At 40.2% G+C, this 19,555-nt stretch overlaps 1 protein-coding gene and 1 long non-coding RNA gene across 2 annotated transcripts; one reads left to right on the forward strand and one right to left on the reverse strand.

The window, feature by feature from the left end:
* Nucleotides 1–336: 336 nt before the first annotated feature.
* LOC140459702 (uncharacterized) lies at nucleotides 337–7,093 on the reverse strand. Its single transcript, XR_011953851.1, has 2 exons — nucleotides 6,819–7,093; nucleotides 337–695 (listed from the first exon to the last, which is right to left on the reverse strand). It is a non-coding gene; the product is annotated as an uncharacterized lncRNA (long non-coding RNA).
* Nucleotides 7,094–7,253: 160 nt separating this feature from the next.
* Nucleotides 7,254–13,368, forward strand: mrps24 (mitochondrial ribosomal protein S24). Its single transcript, XM_072554115.1, has 4 exons — nucleotides 7,254–7,524; nucleotides 9,288–9,356; nucleotides 10,678–10,789; nucleotides 11,872–13,368. Exons 1-4 carry the CDS (start codon nucleotides 7,495–7,497, stop codon nucleotides 12,153–12,155), a joined length of 495 nt encoding a protein of 164 aa, XP_072410216.1. The 5' UTR covers nucleotides 7,254–7,494; the 3' UTR covers nucleotides 12,156–13,368.
* Nucleotides 13,369–19,555: the final 6,187 nt, after the last annotated feature.

Here is a 19,555-nt window from a genome sequence, read left to right on the forward strand (position 1 = left end):
CTAGTTCCAGTTTAGTGAAAACATTTTTGAGAATAAGCAAAAGCTCTTGGGTATTCCACTTCAAAATATACTAGATGTTTAGTTCTTCACTTAAGTAAACTTAGAAATCCCATTTTATTCTATAATTTAATGGAAGAACAAAGTGGAGGAATAATGGCAAGCGGAGAATCATTTAAGAAAATGTGTAATTATCCATATTGGAAGGAAAAATTAAAAATAAACATGATTTAAATGGTGATAGATTGCAGGGCTTTGAGACAGAGTTGGATGAGGCTCTCAAAGTGCATAAATTGCCGAGAGTTAGTATGCAGGTACAGTAAGAACTTGACAAGCCAATGAATGTTACTGTTTTATTGTGGAGTAATGGACCCCAAAAGTAGGGAGGTTACATTACGTACATATCTACCATGATGCTGAGTCTTGCCGGACTCCGGTCAGCATTTACCATGCTAGTGGTTCTTCCAACAGATCTCAGTCAACATTGTTAACATTGAGCAGAAGGATTTCAGCGAATGTGTTTGCTGGCCATAGAGTGAGATAACTTTGCGATGTTCATGAGATTGCTAAGTTTCTTTACAGTTGGGTTGGTTCCTTGCTCCCATACAGGCTGAGTTCATTTAACTTGCAGACCAGAGGTATTGACATCTGACCTTGTGGACTTTAGCTGATGTAACATCAATTCCGAGAAAGCTGCCCTGTAACCACACAATAATTTATTTTGGACTTCTAGCTTGAACCTGAAGCAAGGTTCTCCAATTTGTTACATTGTGAGACAGGACACCTCAAATCATTAAGCTTCCACATTGGGAAGCATGGACTGGCTCATTTTGGTTATTCACCTGTGGTTGGTCATAGCCGGCAAGGTTAATTTGTAAAGAATCCTTTTCCCTCTGGATGTCTTTCTCCCAGATTCAAATGAACTGATGCTTTAAAAGGAGCCACTTCACTCGGCTTTTGAAAAATTATGCTATTAAATGTGAGAAGAACCAGTGGTGTAAAAGAATCTCGTCGAAATGACATATATTTGTAATTACACAGACAAAAAGAAGTCTCTGAATTATTTGTCAAGACCAGATACAATGCTGCTGCTGCCTCCATAGTTACATTGGTAGCAGGAGCAAAGGCAGTTGAGCATCCAAGATTCTTAGGTAATCAAACTTGGGTTCCTCAAAATTCCTTTGCCTTAATTGTTTTTGACATAGTATACTTAAACTGGCTATTCTTAAAATTATAGCCCTCACAGCAATGCAGTACACACACTCAGTTTTAAACCACATTTTTGATCTCTTCCTGGAGGGAAACAGACATATCTAGGATAAATTACTTTAAGTTGGGGGGAGGACACAGATAGGCAGCCCACTTGCTGTTTCTGTTTCTTTTTGAAATGCCCAATTTGTTTGAGATTACCCTGAATTTTTAGTTGTGACATTCTTTGCTGCAGACAGGACTTTGTTATTCACTGAATTTTCATTTGTATTCTTCTTTTGAAACACCCACATTTTGGAATAAGAACGAAGAAAAAGTCAATAATTTTAGATTCTGATCCAGCATAGTAACAACATTCTTCAGAAAATTCATTAATCGTTGAACCCAAACTGTTGAGCCTAAAAGAAGAATGCTGGAGGAGCAGCTATTAATATTGTTTCTCATTTTTTAGGCAAATATTTAATTTCACCATTTGCAACAAAGTGATCGTGAAGCAGCATTATTCCCCATCTGTTGATTACTTCATTACTGGGTGATGGCCTGTTGAGGGAATTAAATTTCTGTCCATTTTTCTAGATTTTTATCTGGGAGTAGTATTAACTTGATAGCATCATAAATTGATGAGAAACTAGATTTTAGATCAGAGAAGAAATACATAAAATGGAACACACAATTCTGGGTCAAAGTGAAAATCTTCAAGACAAAGCATGTGTCTTTTTTGTCATCCAAGTAAGAGGCTGTTAACAGCAGATAAGAACAGAAATTGCGAATCCAGTGACCCTTCAGCACTGGTATTTGTTCTTAAGAATGACTGAACTTGAAACATTTATTTTCTCACCAAAGATGCTGCCAAACCTCCTGAATTGCTCCAGTAATTTCTGTTTTTGCTTGTTGCTTTCAAGCTGCCAACCTACTTAGTTCTTTGTTTTTTTGCTCATTACAGTAGTCCTGAGTACAAATCTTAGCCTTGTTGAACACAGAAGAAGGGGCATTTTGACTTGAACTCAGAATTCCAAAGTGTGAGCTTGTGAAAGTATCAGATGAAGAATGGACTTTGACATGAATTCCTATATACTTCAGTATATAAGTATTTGTGAAATGTCTTCCCTTTCAGGCATGTGTCTGGTGGCCATGTGGTTAGAGAGTGGGGATGAGATTTGAAAGGCCCTGGGTTCAAGTCCTAGGTAGACCCTTAGAGGTAGTCTGAAATAGGAAAGGGTAGCTTAATTAATTTAATTCGGGTTAGTGAACTTAGTGCTGAGTAAAATCAAGTTCAAACTCAATAACTGCAGGGAGTGCCACCAGATGCTGCCGCGTTTTGCTTCCAAAAGGTTTTACCAAAATTGCATTTTGTTGCAAATGTGGGCTTTGAACACAAGCTGATTGTGTTTTAGAACCAAGACACTACCACTGTGCCACGAAAGTGCTCACATTAACCACCTTTTGGAACTTATACTTAACATCTGAATAGCACAGATGGTCCAGCAGAAAAGGAAGATTAATTAATCAACAACCCAATGAAGTAGATTTCCTTGTCTGAGAACAAAGCACTCCTCCCACTTCAAAAATTGCATTCGCTTAGTGATCAAGCAGATGTATTTATTTTAATAAATGAATTATACTAATTGATTTCATGTGGTGAACATTCAAGAGCTTTCCTGGAACAGAGACATTCTTCTTCAGCTCAGTTCACATACATACATTTCAAATAGTAACATGATTGGTAAAGTATACCTGTCTGATTTGGAGAACAGCTGAAAGAACAGAGCAGGAGTGAGTAATTCAGTACTACCATTCAGTACTATCATGCTGACTTCCATTTGCTGCCAATTTTCCTCATAATAGTTGCTTATAAAAAATTGGTCCATGTTCTCCTCAAATTTATTCAGTGTCCTGACAGCCCGTGCCCTCTTGGTTAGTGAATGCCACAGAAATGTGACGCTTTCAGAGAATGAATTATTTTTTCTCTGTTTTAAACCCTTTATCCTAAAACTTTTCAACTGCTTGTTCTAGATTACCCAAGATGAGGTAACATCTATTGTGTCTACTTGGTTCATTGCCTTTCACATTATTTCAATTAGATCTCCTCTCAAGCTTCTAAATACTGGACAGTGTAGGCCTCAAGTGCTCCTCAAGAGGAGATGTAAATTCCAAGGAGAATGCGTCCACACCATATTTTTTTTATTTTACATGCACACTGCGCATTTAGGAATTTCTCATGCTTTGAAAATCACATTGCCACTCATTAGCTATGTAATTTCTTGTGATAGTCTCATTCATTTTCATCATGCGGTGCATAACACATCAAGACAGCCACCGGAAATCCCGTAAGGAAGTAAAGGCAAAATGCTGGAGTTGCTCAAGTTGTAAAGTTAAGAATTAAATATACTGGAGAAACTCAGCAGCTCTGACAATATCTGTGGAAAGAGAAACAAAGTTAATGGTATGATGCTTGTGTGGATCTCGTCCACGGATGTTAAAAAATCACAACACCTGGTTATGGCCCAACAGGTTTATTTGGAAGCACTAGCTTTCGGAGCACTGCTCCTTTTCAGGTGATTGTGAAATATAAGGTCGCAAGACACAGAATTTATAGCCAAAGTTTACAGTGTGATCTAACTGAAATTATATTGATATTACATTGAAAAATTAAATTTTGTTTGTTAAGTCTGTCATCTTTTAAAATGACCATGTTGGTTTCTGTTCTTTCATATGTAAATCCCAGAACTTTTTTTTTAAAAAATGTTAAATTCTCAAGTGAACTTTAACAATAGGTGCCACATCAGCTCAGAAAATGCATTCAAGGTGTGAGGTGCCCGTGCCCCAATGTTCACAGATTCTATTTCTAAAGAAAGGATTTACAGACTCTTACATGGTTTCATGCAGTTTTTGAGCAAATTAAAATGCAATTCTGCAAGTATAATTTCACCCCACAAACGTACGTGTGTGTGGCGAGGGGGGTGGGGATGGGTGTGAGTGTCTGTGAGTGTAAAGGGATCTAAGTCTTTGAGAGGGTGCACATCTGGGTGCGAGTGTGGGGTGTGTATGTGAGTGGATGAGTGTATGGGTCTGTCAGAGTGTACAGGTCTGTCAGAGTGTATGCGTGTGTGTATATAGTGCAATGGTATGACATGAACCCAAGGTCCTGCTTGAGGCCATCCCCATGGGTACTGCTCGGCCACTCTGGCACAGACACACACACACACACTCTCACAGACACATAACTTTGTGAGGTGAATTTGTACTTGCAGAATTACATTTTATTTTGCTCAAAGACTACATGAATCTAGTTAAGAATCTGTAATTCCCTTTAGTCGAAATAGAATCATTGGGGCACAGAAAGACAGACTTTAAGCTCACACCTTCCCAAAAGCAAGTGCTTCCAAATAAACCTGTTGGACTATAATCTGGTGTTGCGTGATTTTTAACTTTGTTCATCCCAGTCCAACACCAGCACCTTCAAATCATGACAAACAAGGAAAAATCAGTTCAGTTTGATCAAGTTAAAATCTAAAAGATTTTCTTGTGAAATGCATTGTACAAAACAGCCAAATATCACTGGTCTTTATAGCCATCTTAACATTTCATTTAGAGGAGCAGCTTGGGCAAAATGAATTCTAATTTAAGAGTTTAAGATTTATGAGGAAAAAGTGAACAGACAGACCACAGTTCAGAGCAGTGTTTGCTGTGTGGATTACCAATGGTGGTATATTTACTCCAGGAAAATTTGGTAATTGCAGTGATAATTCTCAAATGAAGACAATAGCTCATCACAGCAAAATGACTGAAATGAGCAGAGGGGGCAGATAAAAACCAACAAGTTATCACTATGGGGCAGACAAGGCCAATGGATGAAAAGTTGGGATTACGCTAAACAACCAATGAGGAATCCTGACGAGGAATATCCCATAAATAAACTAACTGAAAAAGTCTATGCCGAAGTTCTTCCAAACTTGGTTTTGTCTCACCTACCCCATAATCCCACAAATCAGAGGTCAACAAGAAATAAGGTACATATCCACAGGTTTCACAAGGAAAGACTGCATATATATGGGAAGTATTCAAGAAGGTGCAGATCTAATGGGACACTCCAGGACGACGAGAAATATATACACAGGATATAATTTCAGTCTCTAAATCTGACAAAGTAGTAAATCATATTCAGATTTGTAGAACAAGATATAGAAGTATGTTTTCTGGCACATCCCCCGAAACCTGTATTTATTATTTGCTTCCAACATCCACATTAGGAAAAGGAATCACGGCTGATCATCCAACTGTTTCTGCTTTCTCCCTGTACCATTTGATCCCTTCAATCCCAAGAACAATATCTAACTCCTTTCGCCTCAACCATGTTCTCTATAGCAGAAAAGTCATCACTTTCTGTGTGAAGACATTTTTCCAAGTCTCAGTCTTAAATGATCGTTAGACAGTGACCCCTGGTTCTGGACTGCCCAGTTATTGGAAACATCCCTTCTTGTATTTACCCAGTCTTGTCCTGGTAGAATTTTGTTAGTCTCTGAGATGTCTGCTCCTTCCCATACACAACCACCCCCCCGCAACTTTTTCTAAACTTCAGCTAATATCGTCCAAACTAATTTAGTGTCTTTTCGAAAATGTTTGTCCTGCCATCCAAGGGATCATTCTGGTAAACTTTATTGCCTCCTTATATAGCCAGAACATCCATCCTCAGATAAGGAAACCAAAACTGCTCACAATACTCCAAGACGTGGTCTTACCAAGGACCTGTAAACTGGGGTGCAAATTCCAAAGCTGGTGACCCTTCTAGCCTCTATTGCAAGTGCCCTTATTTTAAATCAGAGTTGCAATTCAAGATTCTGCTGAAATTCTCCTCTCAGCACTTGACCAGTGAAGCACCCCTCAGAATCTGAGATATTTCAATGAAATCATCTTTAAATGTTCTAAACTGCACTGAATTTCAGTCCAACAACTTCAACATTCCTCATAAGACAACCTACCAAAGCCTTCCCGAAACTGCTTCCCATGCGACTCCTGTATATCTCTCCTAAAAGTCAAAGAATGTGGTGCTGGAAAAGCACAGCCTGTCAGGCAGCACCTCAGGCACAGGAGAATCAACGTTTTGAGCACAAGCCCTTCATCAGGAATGAGGGATGGCCCAAGGGGGCTGGGAGATAAATGGGAGGTGAATGGGACTGGTGGGAAGCTCGCTGAGAATGCGATAGGTAGATGAAGATGGAGTGAAGGCAATAGGCAAGCACAGGGTATCCAGGTGGATGAGGTGTGTTGGATGGGAGAAGGGGTCCTCCAAGGGTGGGTCGGAGTCCAGATAGAAAAAGCATGGAAGCCAAGGACATCTACCAACGTCTATGCTTTTCCAGCACCACACTTTTTGACTCTCATCTGGTACTCACTTTCTCCCATCTCTCCTAAAAGTAGAGAGACCAAAACTGTACACCATTCTCCAGACGTGGCGTCTGTACAGTTACAGCAAGTTCTCTCTACTTTTAACCATCAACATCTTTGTTCTGAAGGACATTTCACCCGCTTTATTCCCAGGTGGACCTTGAGCGACTCTCTTCCTTCTGATACACACGTACAAACTGTTGTGTCTATTTCTCTCAACTGACTACCTTGCTCCCAAGGTCCCGACCGAGCACTGTTTTCGCCGCTTCCACCTGCAACTTTGAAAGAGTCACGGAACTGAGACGGCGCAGGAGTCGTCCATTCTGCCCATCATGTCTGGTCTCGCCCCCGCGGCCAAACCCAGTCACGCAAACTTCCTTTTTTGTGTGTGTGTGTGGGGGGGATTGGGGCGGGAGACCGGTGGTAAGAAGATCTGAAAAAATCAAGCGACTGGCTGATTTTTTCGGAGCAAGTGTTGCTCCATGCACCAAACTGGGGGGGGGGGGGGGGGGGGTAGAACGGCAGACACAACACACCCACGAGTCCGCCATCTCCTCCCCCTCCTGCTGCTGACCGTTATAGGCCACCACGGCGCCTGCGCACTACTCACGCGCCATTCGCCGCGCGCAGCGACCGTTAAAAGCGCCTGCGCACTACTCACGCGCCATTCGCCGCGCGCAGCGACCGTTAACGACATCGCCACGTTGCCGCCGAAGCTCTGCTGCGCGTTGGGCTTGTTTCATTCTCCGTAACTTTTTTTTTTAAAAAATTGAAAAGCAAATCGTTGATCGCTCTGTTTGCGCGTGTCGTCGGATCATTGCAAAACGGAGAGGCCACGGCGACAGTCTGGTCGCTGAGCTGTCGCGTTCATCTCGGCGCCCCGTCATCCTCTGCGAATGCAACATGGCGGCGCTGGTCTGCCGGAAGCTGTCGGTAAAACAAAACACAAATGACTTTTCTCTGTTTCTGCTTGTGCGTTTCATCGCTGTTCTCACCGGGCGAGAGAATTCGCGGGTGACGGTCCCTCGTCCAGATCCCTGACGCGTTGCTGATGGAATTGTGTCAGTTTAGCAAGGAATCTGGACGGCCCTGTTGTTAACGACTTGCATCATTGGCACAGACCGCCTTGCAGATTGTGAAGAGCATAATATCAGTGAAGGATCCTACGGCAGATGGAGTTCAATGCAAGCAAATTTGATGTACTCCGTTATGGATCAAAAAAGAATAAATTTGCGCACCTTTCACATAGCTTACACGGGAAAGATCCAGAGTTCTAGCTTCGGTTCTAGGTCCAGTGATTCCCGGGCTGGAGTGTTGAGGTGCATTACAATAAATCATTACAATTTCACTAACATATAGGAAATAATTAAGGTAACTCATAAGAATGCTGGCCTTTGTGTCTGGACAACTGGAATACAAAGAAGCCGAAGTTATGGTGGTAAGCCCACACTAGGAATAGATCTGGGTATCACATTTCAGCGAGTATAGTTAAGGGAGAACACCACAGGTTCACAATAATACCTGACTTCAAGGGTTATGTTATGAGCGATTACACAAATTAAATCTGTTATCTCTTGTATTTATAAATGAAGGAGTGATCTGATCTAAATCTTCAAGATATTAACAGGGAAAGAGGGGATAGCTAAAGATTGTCTGATCTCCAAACAGTGGAAACAGACTTTCAGGAGAGATGTTAGGAAGCACTTGTACACAGAACAGATGATATAGTTTTGGGACTCTGTTCCAGAAGTGGCATGGATGCTCGACCAGTTAACTTTACTTGTAAATTTATATTTCCTAACCTTAAATCTAAGCCAAATAAAGTATTGTTCAAATACAAATGTTATGGCTGCGAGAGTAGGTCAGAAGCTGGGAATCATGCGGTGAGTCACTCATTTCCTGACCCCCACAGCCTACCCCTCATCGACAAGGCACAAATCAGGAGAATGATGGAATACACCCCAATTGCCTGATGGGTGCAGTTGCAACCTCGCAGCCAGATTATTTGACACCACATGCACTCCCTTCGTCACCAGTACACAGTAGCAACAATATGTACCACCTCCAAGATGTACTGCAACAACTCACCCAAGACTCCTTCAACAGCATCTTTCAAACCTGCAACCTCATTGCAGCCTGCAAGTTGCTTTCCACATCACAGACCAATGTTGACCCTAAGACATAACAGTAGAAATTAGGCAGTTCAGCCCATTAGCTCCACCGTCAATCATGGCTGATAAGTTTCTCAAACTCTTTCTCCCCGTAACCTTTGATCTGCTTGATACTCGAGCACCTATCTCACTCTTAAATATACTCAATGACCTGGCCTCTGCAGCTTTCTATGGCAATGAATTCCATAGATGCACCACTCTCCTTATCTCCATTCTAAAAGGTCTTCCCTTCACTCTAAGGCTGTGTCCTCCGGTCCTTGTCTCCCATACCAATGGAAACATCTTCCCAACATCCACTCTGTCCCGGCCATTCTGTATTTCAAATTTCCAGCATTTGCTGTATTTTGCTTTAATTTATCAAAGGGATGAACCTGCAAAGTGAAATTGTTTATCTCAACTATTGAGTGTTAAGGAACACAAGCTTCAATGAATCTTACTGACGAGGAAAATGCTTGATTTACTTGTATTTAATTGCACATGCAGTTTTTTTTAAAAAGTCATTCACATTTGAAAATTGCATTTCAGGTTTTGTCATCTTGGCAATGTGAGGCTGCATGGAGAAGGGCTATTCACGCAACAACATCATGCTTCAAGGTAAAAGGATTACATCGGTAATCTGATTATTGGCATCTGGTGAATTCTGAACAGGCAGTTGAAGATAATTATCAGGAATTATACTGAATCATTGGCTGACCTGAAGTAATCTTGATGAACCTATAACTGGTGGAACATAGATTTACCAACCAAAATTAGGACTGGGGACTGGTAGGGAAACAGAGGGGGAGTTGACCAGAGGTTGGAGATTTAAAATAGTTCACAGTGGGCTGCTGTGTGGCTTACAGCTTGCAAGTGCTGGTGTTCCCAAGTGCTGCTGTCTATGTCTTTCCTAGTGGTAGGGATGGTGGTTTAAAATGGCTGTTTTCAAGGAATATTGCAGTTAAGATTAGGGAGGAAATACAGAGTAGAGGCCACAATCAAATCAACCATGACCTGAATGAACAGAGCAGCAGACTGAACAAACCCAGTGGCCAAATCCTGCTCTGAATTCCTCAGTTTATCTGATACTACTGTCACTGCATTGAGGGTGCACCTTTCAAATTTTGGGGATACGATGCATACAATCTAACTATTTTGTGTTCAGATTTTGAGAGAGGTATGAAATATTATGACATAGGATAAACCAGCAACACAAAAAAAATTAGTCCTGTGCAGTAATCTGTGAAAATTCAGGAGGTCAAGAATTATTTAAAGTAAACATTAACCACTTCATTTCTTAAAGTATAACAGAGAATAATTATCTAAAAACTATCTGCAACTCCTTCCTTTCACCTATCTTTTACTTTCCCTTCTTTTATACTAGTCCGATAATCGGTGCGGGGAGGTGGTTAAGATTTACCAGAAATTCAAGTTTTCAAAACCAGCATCTGTCGAATTTTGTATTTGGATCTTCCTGTGTCGTCTTTTCTTCTTGGGGATTTCTGCTTCACAGATTATTGATTGATAAGGGTACCTTTAAGAGAGCTATTCTCCGAGCAGACTGAAGATGTCGTTGGCTTGATAGTTCTCCTCCAACTGTTCAATTTTCCCCAGTCTTATACCATTGCATCATTGGCTTTTCAGATTGTTAATTACAAAATTCAAACTTCATTGGAGTTTGGTATTTTTCGGGGTGTAATTTAAACTGATTGGCTTAATTCGAATTTGTTTTGTCCTCTCCAGGCAACCAGCTAATAGAGTTGTTTAACCAGATGTTACATTATATCTTTCTTTCAAGAACACTTGGTGCTGTTAGGTAGTTCTGCTAGCTTTTAACTCTGTTAAAGGTACAGTGCACCCACATCTTCATAACAGGAAGGATGAATTAAAAGAAGCTTGGTTTACAAGAACAAGTGCTAAAGATTACTGCTTTTCCTAGAATCGAGCAGCTCGTGTTCGTGTTGGAAAGGGTGATAAACCAGTTACTTATGAGGAGGCACATCCACCTCACTTCATCGCTCACAGAAAAGGCTGGCTGTCCCAACACACCAGTAAGTGACTTCTAATTAATTTTTTTTTGGATACAGTATTGTGTTCTGAGCCTGGCTAGTTAAATATAAAATGCCCCCCAGAATTAATGTACAAGGAGCAGGATAGTTCACTAAAATGTGGTTGTATGGTGACGCTCGGAGAGGCATTAAACTTGCTCTCTGATTACATATAAAATTGGAGCAGAAGTAGGCCATTAAGTCCCTCCTGTTGGCTTTGCAGTTGAATAAAATCATAGTTGATCTGATGTGTCCTCACTTCCACATTTGGTCTTACTCTCCATTATCTTGGATTCCCTTGTTACTAAACAGTCTGTTTCTCTCTGCTTTAAAAATTAGTGACCCTACCTTCACCATTCCCTGAGCAGAGACTTGCACAGACTCTCAATCTCCTCCACTCTGTCTCTGATGTTAAAAAAGGTCACTTTTAAAATGAGCTCTGTCGTTCTGGTTTCTCTCATAACAGGAACACAGTAATTTCAACATCCATTTTTTCAAGTCCTCTCTGGATCTTCTTAGTGAGTCAAAGATTGGAGTTTAGAAAAAGAGAAACAATGTGTACAGGTACATCCTGTCAAACCTTTCCTTCAAAGAAATCTACCATCCCAGGTAGCAGTGAACTATGTCTGAACTGCTTCTACTGATTTATATCCTAATAATGAAACCACAATTGCACATGTTCTTGTAGATGTAGGAACACATATATCCCAAATACAATACAATGTAGCCAAGCGACTGTACTTCAACATTCTATGTTTTGCAGAGTTGCTTTCACACAGCAACTTACTTGAGAATCGATGCATGATGATATTAATATTTATTATTAATATCAATTTAATAATGAACAAGTTAATACTTAAATGTTATTTAATCTGCTTCAAATGTTCTGTTTTCAATATGTTCTACAATCTGCAGTTCATAAACAATCATTAACTTTTCATACTGTTGGTTCTTGTCAGACTTGCCTGAGAGTGGTAATGTCGAGCACAATGTAGTCCTATTTGTAAGAACTGGCATTAGGTTTCTGGTACTTAAGGACTGCCAATGCAGTTAGAACGATAAAAAATATCTTGCTCTTGATTCAGGCAATCTGGATGGTGAAGAAGGAGCTGCAGACCGTACAATTGAGGAGGTTTTCATCCGCAAGTTTATTTATGGAACCTTTCACGGCTGTCTCGCCAATGAAGTGGTTGTGAAGAGGAGAGCAAACATGATTGTCATCTGCGCCATCTTCATTCAGAAATTGCCACCTCAAAAATTCTATTTCCTGATCGGCTACACAGAGACTCTCCTCTCAAACTTGTATAAATGTCCTGTCAAAATGGAAGTGCAGACAGTGGATAAAAAGATTATATATAAATACATATAACTGAATGCACTAGAAAATGACCAAAAAGCACAAGCTTTTGTTATTGACTGAGTATTGTAACCTGTTTTTTTTTTCCAATTTGCAAAGATTTCTGCTCAACTTGATACTTAGGGTACCAGATGGAAAGTGCAGCAGTCATTTACGTGGGGTATGGAGGTTTTTTTTTTATTAAGTTTGTCCCTTCAGCCATGTTGGCAGAAATTATTCTATGTGGCTGGATGCAAACTGTGAACTTTGTCAATGCAATACTAAGACCAGTGATCCTTATACCCAAACTTGTGACAAAAGCGACAACAGAACTTAAAGGCCAATTCAGTGAATTGCTGAACACTGCTAATCATCTCTGGCTGCATTTATTCATTGGATTCACTCTGTCCTGAGGAAATCAGAGGAAGTATTGGTGGACCGATTTGGATGTGCCACCTTAGTTCACTATTCATTGAGTGAGGGAAAGAAATGTTGAGAACAGTGTCCCACTATGACTGGTTATTAAGTAATAATAGTGAATGACAGGAGCCACAGGCAGGTTGTTTCATTCTGTGGACAGAGAGAGAAGACTTAACATTAGCAGTAATTTCCATTTGGCAGCACCAAAATGTCACAAATAGCCCCAGGCATGCAGTCACATCAGTAAAATCATGTCCCAGAGTGATCTGACATTTTTAAAAATTCCTGCATGGATCTTTTCCTGTGAATAAACAGCTTACCATCAGATTCTGGTCCTGCATTCACATGGCTATAATCGACCCAGCAGGTAGCAATTGTTAAATATTTTAATCATGGGCTGCAAATAGAAGGGAAATGTTATGAAGGACATTTTTCCACCACAATTTTGAAGGGTTAGTGCAACATGCTGCCTTCTTTTTGCTTTCATTCCAATGGTCAACGGCAAATCTGCATTTTATTATTGTGTTTTGAGATTTTCTTCGCTAATTTTCCACAAATCTGAAACCAGTATACTTCCATGGTTAAGGTAATTTAAAAACACAGCTGTTCTGAAGATACAGTTTGCAATACAGTGGACTAACCTCGAGTCATGGATTAGACTTGTCAGTCAAATTCTGTTGTTTATTTCCAATTGTTTCTTTGCTAATTTTTAAATCAGTTCCACACTCAAATGTAATCATGCGTGAGGGCTTTTTGGAACCAACCTTCACAGCTGTAGAGGAATGACTGCTAGTTCACAGTACGAGAGTAAATGGCAAGACTTACATTCATTAGCATATCCCTCATCTCTTTCGCTAGTGGTAGCCAGTTTCTTGAACAATTGCAGTTTCTTGGGGAGGTTTGAATGGAGTTCGAGAGTTTTGATCTCATAATAGGGAAGGAAGAGCAATATTGTTCTTTTGACTTGGAAGGGAGCTTATAGTTGATTGCTTTTCCAAGTGCCACATCAAAGACAGAGATTGGACAGTGCTGTCCTTATGCTTCATTGATTAAGAGAACGTTGGTGATGACTAGGGTGTCAATAAGTGGGTTGCTTTGACCTGAAATGGTGTCAAGTTTCTCACATTCATCCAGGCAACAGCGAGTATTCCAGCACTGTCCTGACTGGTGCCTTGTCAATGGTGGACAGACTTTGGAATGCAAGGAAATTAATCACTTGCAACAAAATGCCCAGCATTGGACTGGCTGTTGTAACTAACATATTTATAAGATGGGGGGGGGATTCAGTGATAGTGATGCCATTCAATCTCAAGTCAACAAGGTTCATCTTATTCATGTCTAAGGTAGTCATTGCCTGGTTCTCGTGTGGAATGCATATAATTTGTTACATACCAGCCCAAATCTGAATTATGGCCAAGTCGTGCAGACTGCTTCATCAACTGAGGAGTTACAAATGGTGCTCAGCATTGTGAAACCATAAGAGAACAGCTCAACTTCTTGGAAGGATATTCATTGATGAAGCAGCTGAAGAAAGACAGAGTCATAGAGATGTACAGCACAGAAATAGACCCTTCGGTCCAACTGTCCCTGGTTGATCTCAGACCCATGAGGTTCATTAACTTGTCTAAGGGAACCAAATCTGCTGTCTTTACCTCATCTGAACTACATGTGACTCCAGATCAATAGCAAAGTGATCAACTCTTAAGTGTCCTCTGAAATGTAGCAAGCCACTCAGTGCAAAGAAAGTTAAAGCATTGTTTGCATTTATATTACAGCTTATAACAGAACAACAGACTATTCAGCCCAACAGGTTAACAAATGAGGCTTATTCTTCATTTGAGCCTACTCCTTCACTTAAATCAGCTCGCATCAACTTGTTAGCCTCCTATCTCCCTCATGCCTTTGACCCAGGTTCACCTTGAATGCAGCTGTCGTATTCAACTCAACTTGTGTTTACCAGCTTCCTGGGCTCTGTCAGGTTGCTGCAATAAAGAAATCTTTAAAGTATTACAAAGCCCCATATATTTCATAAGGGAAGAAGAAGCAGCAGCATATACTTACAAGGTTCATTTCCCCAGCTGTTCTTCAAAGAAAAATCCATTTGATTGGACTTGTAAACCAAATTCATGTCTATTTGCATTCCACCTCTGGAATCCACAGTTGAGTCTTAGTCTCCAAGGCTTCCTGAAGGGCTCATGACCAAAACGTCGATTCTCCTGCTCCTTGATGCTGCCTGACCTGCTGCGCTTTTCCAGCAACACATTTTCATCTCTGAGGCTTCAGAAGAGAAAGTAAATCTGGTAGTTCTTCAATACACTCAAACTTCTTTCCCACAGTAAGGATTGATAGAAAAAAATGAAATGAAAGGAAAAATCTTGATAACTCTAATTTGCTACTTCATTATTGGCACAGTGCCCTCTAATTTTCAAAGGACTGAAGTGCATCCAGAGGATCAGTGATTACCTTTGCCCAACAATGCCTGGCGACAGCATATTATCACCGTTGGTGGGATTTTGAAGCTGGTGGAGGTCTCTATCCTTCAACTAATGCTGTTTTTCTGCTAGATGGTTTTACCAAAATGGCATTGATACGATACCAACCAGCGAAGTGGCTGGAAAGAGTACAGTATGAGATTACTTTGTACATTAGATGGTCTGAGCATTGACTACCTTTGTTATCTTGTCCCACCCTCCTTTCATTATACCAATCAGATAGGCCAGCTCAGAGTTTTCCAGAACGTTCAATAGGGAATAATTCTGGATGTTTGATGCACCAAAGAGTACAGCAAGGACAGGCAGGTTAGTGGATTAGCCAATCAAAAAAAAACTGCCTTGCCACGTTCAGGGATGTGAAGGCTTGGTGGATCAACCATTGCATAAACCCATGTAGGGTTGCGGTTGGTGACGGTTGGGGTCCGGGGTCCTGGGTCTTGCTGGGGGGGGGGGGGGGGGGGGGAAGAGAGAAAGAGTCCTGTTCTCAGGGTCAAAGCAGACTTGATGAGTTGAAGTGACTCCTGCTAAGGATTTTATGAAAAATACCACTTTCACTCATCTCTTGGGGTTTCTACCAACTCACTTGAATGGTTCTGTCAAATTTTCTTCTGTTATTCATTACCGTCCACAATCAAGTCCAAACATAATATCTATTGTATAATTTCCATAAGATTCATCTTAATTAGTTCTGTCCCTTCGTCTATGCTGTTTGCTGCTATCTTGCATAAACTCCAAGGTGAAGTAAACTCAGCACATGAACACCGTTGACAAAGTTCAATTTGCACTTACCTGCATTGGTTCTCCATCTCGACAAATCACCCTCCAGCCCAAGATTCTGCCCTTAATGTTCCTTTTCTCCAGGATCTCTGGAGGATCCAGTGCATCTCTGACTCTCTCTGCAGCCACTTCAGTCCTATATTTTGGAGATCACTCTCAAGATTTCTTGAAATTTAATCCATCCAGCTTTCAGTCATCCTTAACCTATCTGATTCAGCCTCAGTATTGTTCATAAAATACATCTGGATTTTTGATCAACATATAAAGCACATTTTGCCAGAGTAAAAGTCATGCCTCTATTAAACAAGCGTAGAAATCAGAACCTCCATTTAAACACTGAGATTGTTTATTGAAATTAATGTCAAGCAAGTCTGTATATTTCCCTTTCAGATCAATGGAATGTCATTACAAATCTTCAGAATGAACCTTTCATGAAAACAAACCATGGCAAACTTCCAACTGTAACCTGAAATAAAATTTTCTTTAAGAAAAAGAGCCATCTCAGTGACTGATCATATACAAAAAATGATTCAAACAATCCTACATTCAAACACATAGAATACAGTCACAGGCTAGATTACAAGCAGTCCAATTAGTGAGGAGAGGGCAATGTCCATGTACATTCAGTAAAGCTCCAAGTTTTCACATACTGTGCAATTACATGTGGAAATTACAAGGTTTAAGAGCAGCAGTCTTCAAACTCTGAACAACAACAAAACATCTTTGCAACAGTACACCCCAAGTGGTTCAATAAGGGAAATTAGTGTTAGCGTGTTCAGTCAGCATTCTGAATCTCCCAAGTCCTGTCTTTTCTTCTAAAGCAGGTAGATTTTCTCAAAAAAAACATGCTCATTTATAACAAGCTGTACAAATGCCATCTTTTAAATAAATTGGAAATACAAAAAGAATCGGTTTTTGATTGCTATGCAACTTCATCCTATTGTACAGGTATTTGCAAGAAACACCACTACTTGATAATGAGCTATATTGACTTGCAATTCGTCAACCATTCATGGCAATACAAAAATATACTGCAGCACCATCTACCTATAAATAAAGTTACAAAAACAAATATAACTGAAACGATACTGAACTTTCAAGTAATAATATCTTAAACACTTGGTGTGAAGCCAGGTATAAGGAGAGCTACAGTTTCGTACCAGTGATGATTCTAATGAATCAACGTCTTTGAGTGGGATTTTAATGTGTTTTCTCTCGCAAATACAACTTTACAGCATCCAAAGATGGAAGCGTTAAGTGCAATATCTTTTCTGAACTTTACAGCTGATGCTTTAAAAAAAATAACAAATCCCTTGCTACTTACGATGGACCAAACTGATAGGTTATTTGGACTTCACTGTCACCATCATTCAACAGCCATGTGGGAATTACTGATGATTAAAGAAGAGGAGTATAATTTTGAGCCAGTAGCTTTGGCCATGGCAAAGGAAATTCTGGTGACACTTCCGAGTTGAACCTCCTCTACTATGAGGGCTTCCCTCAGATACTTGCCCAGAAGTGACCACAATCTGACTCACCTAAGGCATCTGAATGCTGAAGAGATGGCAAAAGGTCATCCCAGACAGTCATATGCTAGTTAACAAGGTATATTGAAACACATATTGGAGTTGACAATCTCACATCCCAAGTGAGCCGACAACTTCAAATCTGCAAATGTTGTCTGAGCCAATTGCCTGAGGTGTCTGCTCCTGCAGCATGCCCAGCCTGCCGAAACAGAAAAACAACCTATCAATCTAACTAGACACTTGACAGTGATGCTCTAGGTTTTTTTGGTATGTAAATTGTTGTTCAGAACAAATCTGATTATCAGAAAGTGCTTCATTTTTATGGTGTTTTGTCCATCCACAACACTGCACCCCCACCCCCCTTCCTGAACCCAGTATTGATTCTTCAGTTTGAAGTTTAAAAAGCTGGCAACTGAGCTTTCGGTCCTCAGACAGTGACACTCAATTGAACTGAACAGTTAACAAAAGACATCCACCTCCAGGATTGGTGAAGACCATCTGAAATGATCATAGTCTCACTGCCTCTACCAAAGAACCTATCAGAGATCCACTGCAAACGCTGCTGTGATACATTGACTGAAGCCAAATGACAAGCCAGGCTTAGTTTACAGGTCTCTTGTTGAAAGGACGCCTTGTACAGTCAACATCAATTTGCCGCGGATGTCGGTTTGCTCGCTGAGCTGGAAGGTTCATTTTCGGACGTTTCGTCACCATACTAGATAATATCTTCAGTGAGCCTCCGGACAAAGTTCCGTCCTGAGGCTCACTGAAGATGTTACCAAATATGGTGACAAAACGTCTGAAAATGAACCTTCCAGCTCAGCGAGCAAACTACATCCAGAACCTCAACCTAGCTACAAATCTCAAAACTCGCTATCAATCTGCCCCTTTATCAATGTCGTAACTCTTTTCTCTTGGAAGGACGTAACACATGGCAGAACTGCAATCAGTCAAGCCGAAGGCATTACCATCCCTTCTAATATTAGTTTCTGGAATAATCACTTCAGTTTGCTCAAATCTGACCTGCCCAATCTTACAGTACTTCAATTTCCGACATGCAATCTCTTGCAGAAGATCAGATGTCACAGTTCACTATTTGCCTCAATCCCTTTTGCACTGATTTAATTTGAACCCATTTCCTATCATACACACTCAAATATGATTCACTAACATGATGCTTTAAATAAGTATCAAAGTCACAATTAATTAAAGCAATGCTATAAGTGCAGAACTGTTCCCAGTTCTAAAATTACCCCAAGTTGTTGCCTTTTTCTTTTCAGTTTTTATTTAAATGTTTGTCCCCATTTCACTCAAATTCAAAGCTTTCAAATGTTTGTTCTTAAATATTTCTATTCTCACATTAAATATTCCATATATAAAAATCTCAAGGCCAATCCTATGTTCTCAATTGAAGCAAATGCACTGCTCTAACCAAATAAATACTTGGAAAGGGAACAATGGGCCAGGGCCCAAGGAAGAATAAATCAATTTTCAGATAAACACTCTCTTTGTTTGGCATGGAACATTTTATAGATTGAAATCCTATTCATATTTCAGCTATTTACATGATTATTATACAATAAAAGAGCATCAACTGATAAAATAATAATCCTCCTTAACAAACTGCTTTTCATTCAGCACTATAATCTCGAACAATATTAAGATATCCCTTTCCATTTGGTAATACAAAGCAACTAAAATTTAACTAGCAGAATGGGGAAGGGTCCTAGTGATATTCAAATCTGAAAACAAAAATAAAACAATGGCTTGTGTCATCCTTCTCAGCTACAACTAAGATTCCCATGTACCTACATCTTCCAACGGGTCCAGACCCCTCCATTAGATTGACCTCATTCTGTTTTTATCAACCTCACTAAGTGATGACCATACAACAACGGTGTTCACAGCACAACCTTCCAACCGTAGGGAATTTTTTTTAAAAAGATGGGAAAACCCAAGGCGTACTCACATTTTCTGCCTTTTTAGACAATGCTTTTTTGGGTTTCTGGTTTTCACAACAACTTTGTTTGGAAAATATGCAGTGGAGCTACAGAACAGCTTATGGATTCCAGAATCAATGTGGGCAATCTCACAGAAATGAACAAGTGTTGTAAAGTTGAATAAGTCCGAATCCTTAGAGTCATCCTTGCACTCTCTCTGCTTTTTACGAGCATGAGAACACATTTACACAGAGTATCCCTCATTTCAGTTTCATCAA

The sequence above is a fragment of the Chiloscyllium punctatum genome, chromosome 35 (assembly GCF_047496795.1).
Source record: "Chiloscyllium punctatum isolate Juve2018m chromosome 35, sChiPun1.3, whole genome shotgun sequence".
NCBI lineage: Eukaryota > Metazoa > Chordata > Chondrichthyes > Orectolobiformes > Hemiscylliidae > Chiloscyllium > Chiloscyllium punctatum.

Coding starts and splice junctions, on each gene's coding strand:
- mrps24 (XM_072554115.1), top strand. CDS start 7,495: ATGGCGGCGCTGGTCTGCCGGAAGCTGTCG. Junction 7,525..9,287: donor TGGTCTGCCGGAAGCTGTCG/GTAAAACAAAAC, acceptor ATTGCATTTCAG/GTTTTGTCATCTTGGCAATG. Junction 10,790..11,871: donor CTGGCTGTCCCAACACACCA/GTAAGTGACTTC, acceptor CTCTTGATTCAG/GCAATCTGGATGGTGAAGAA.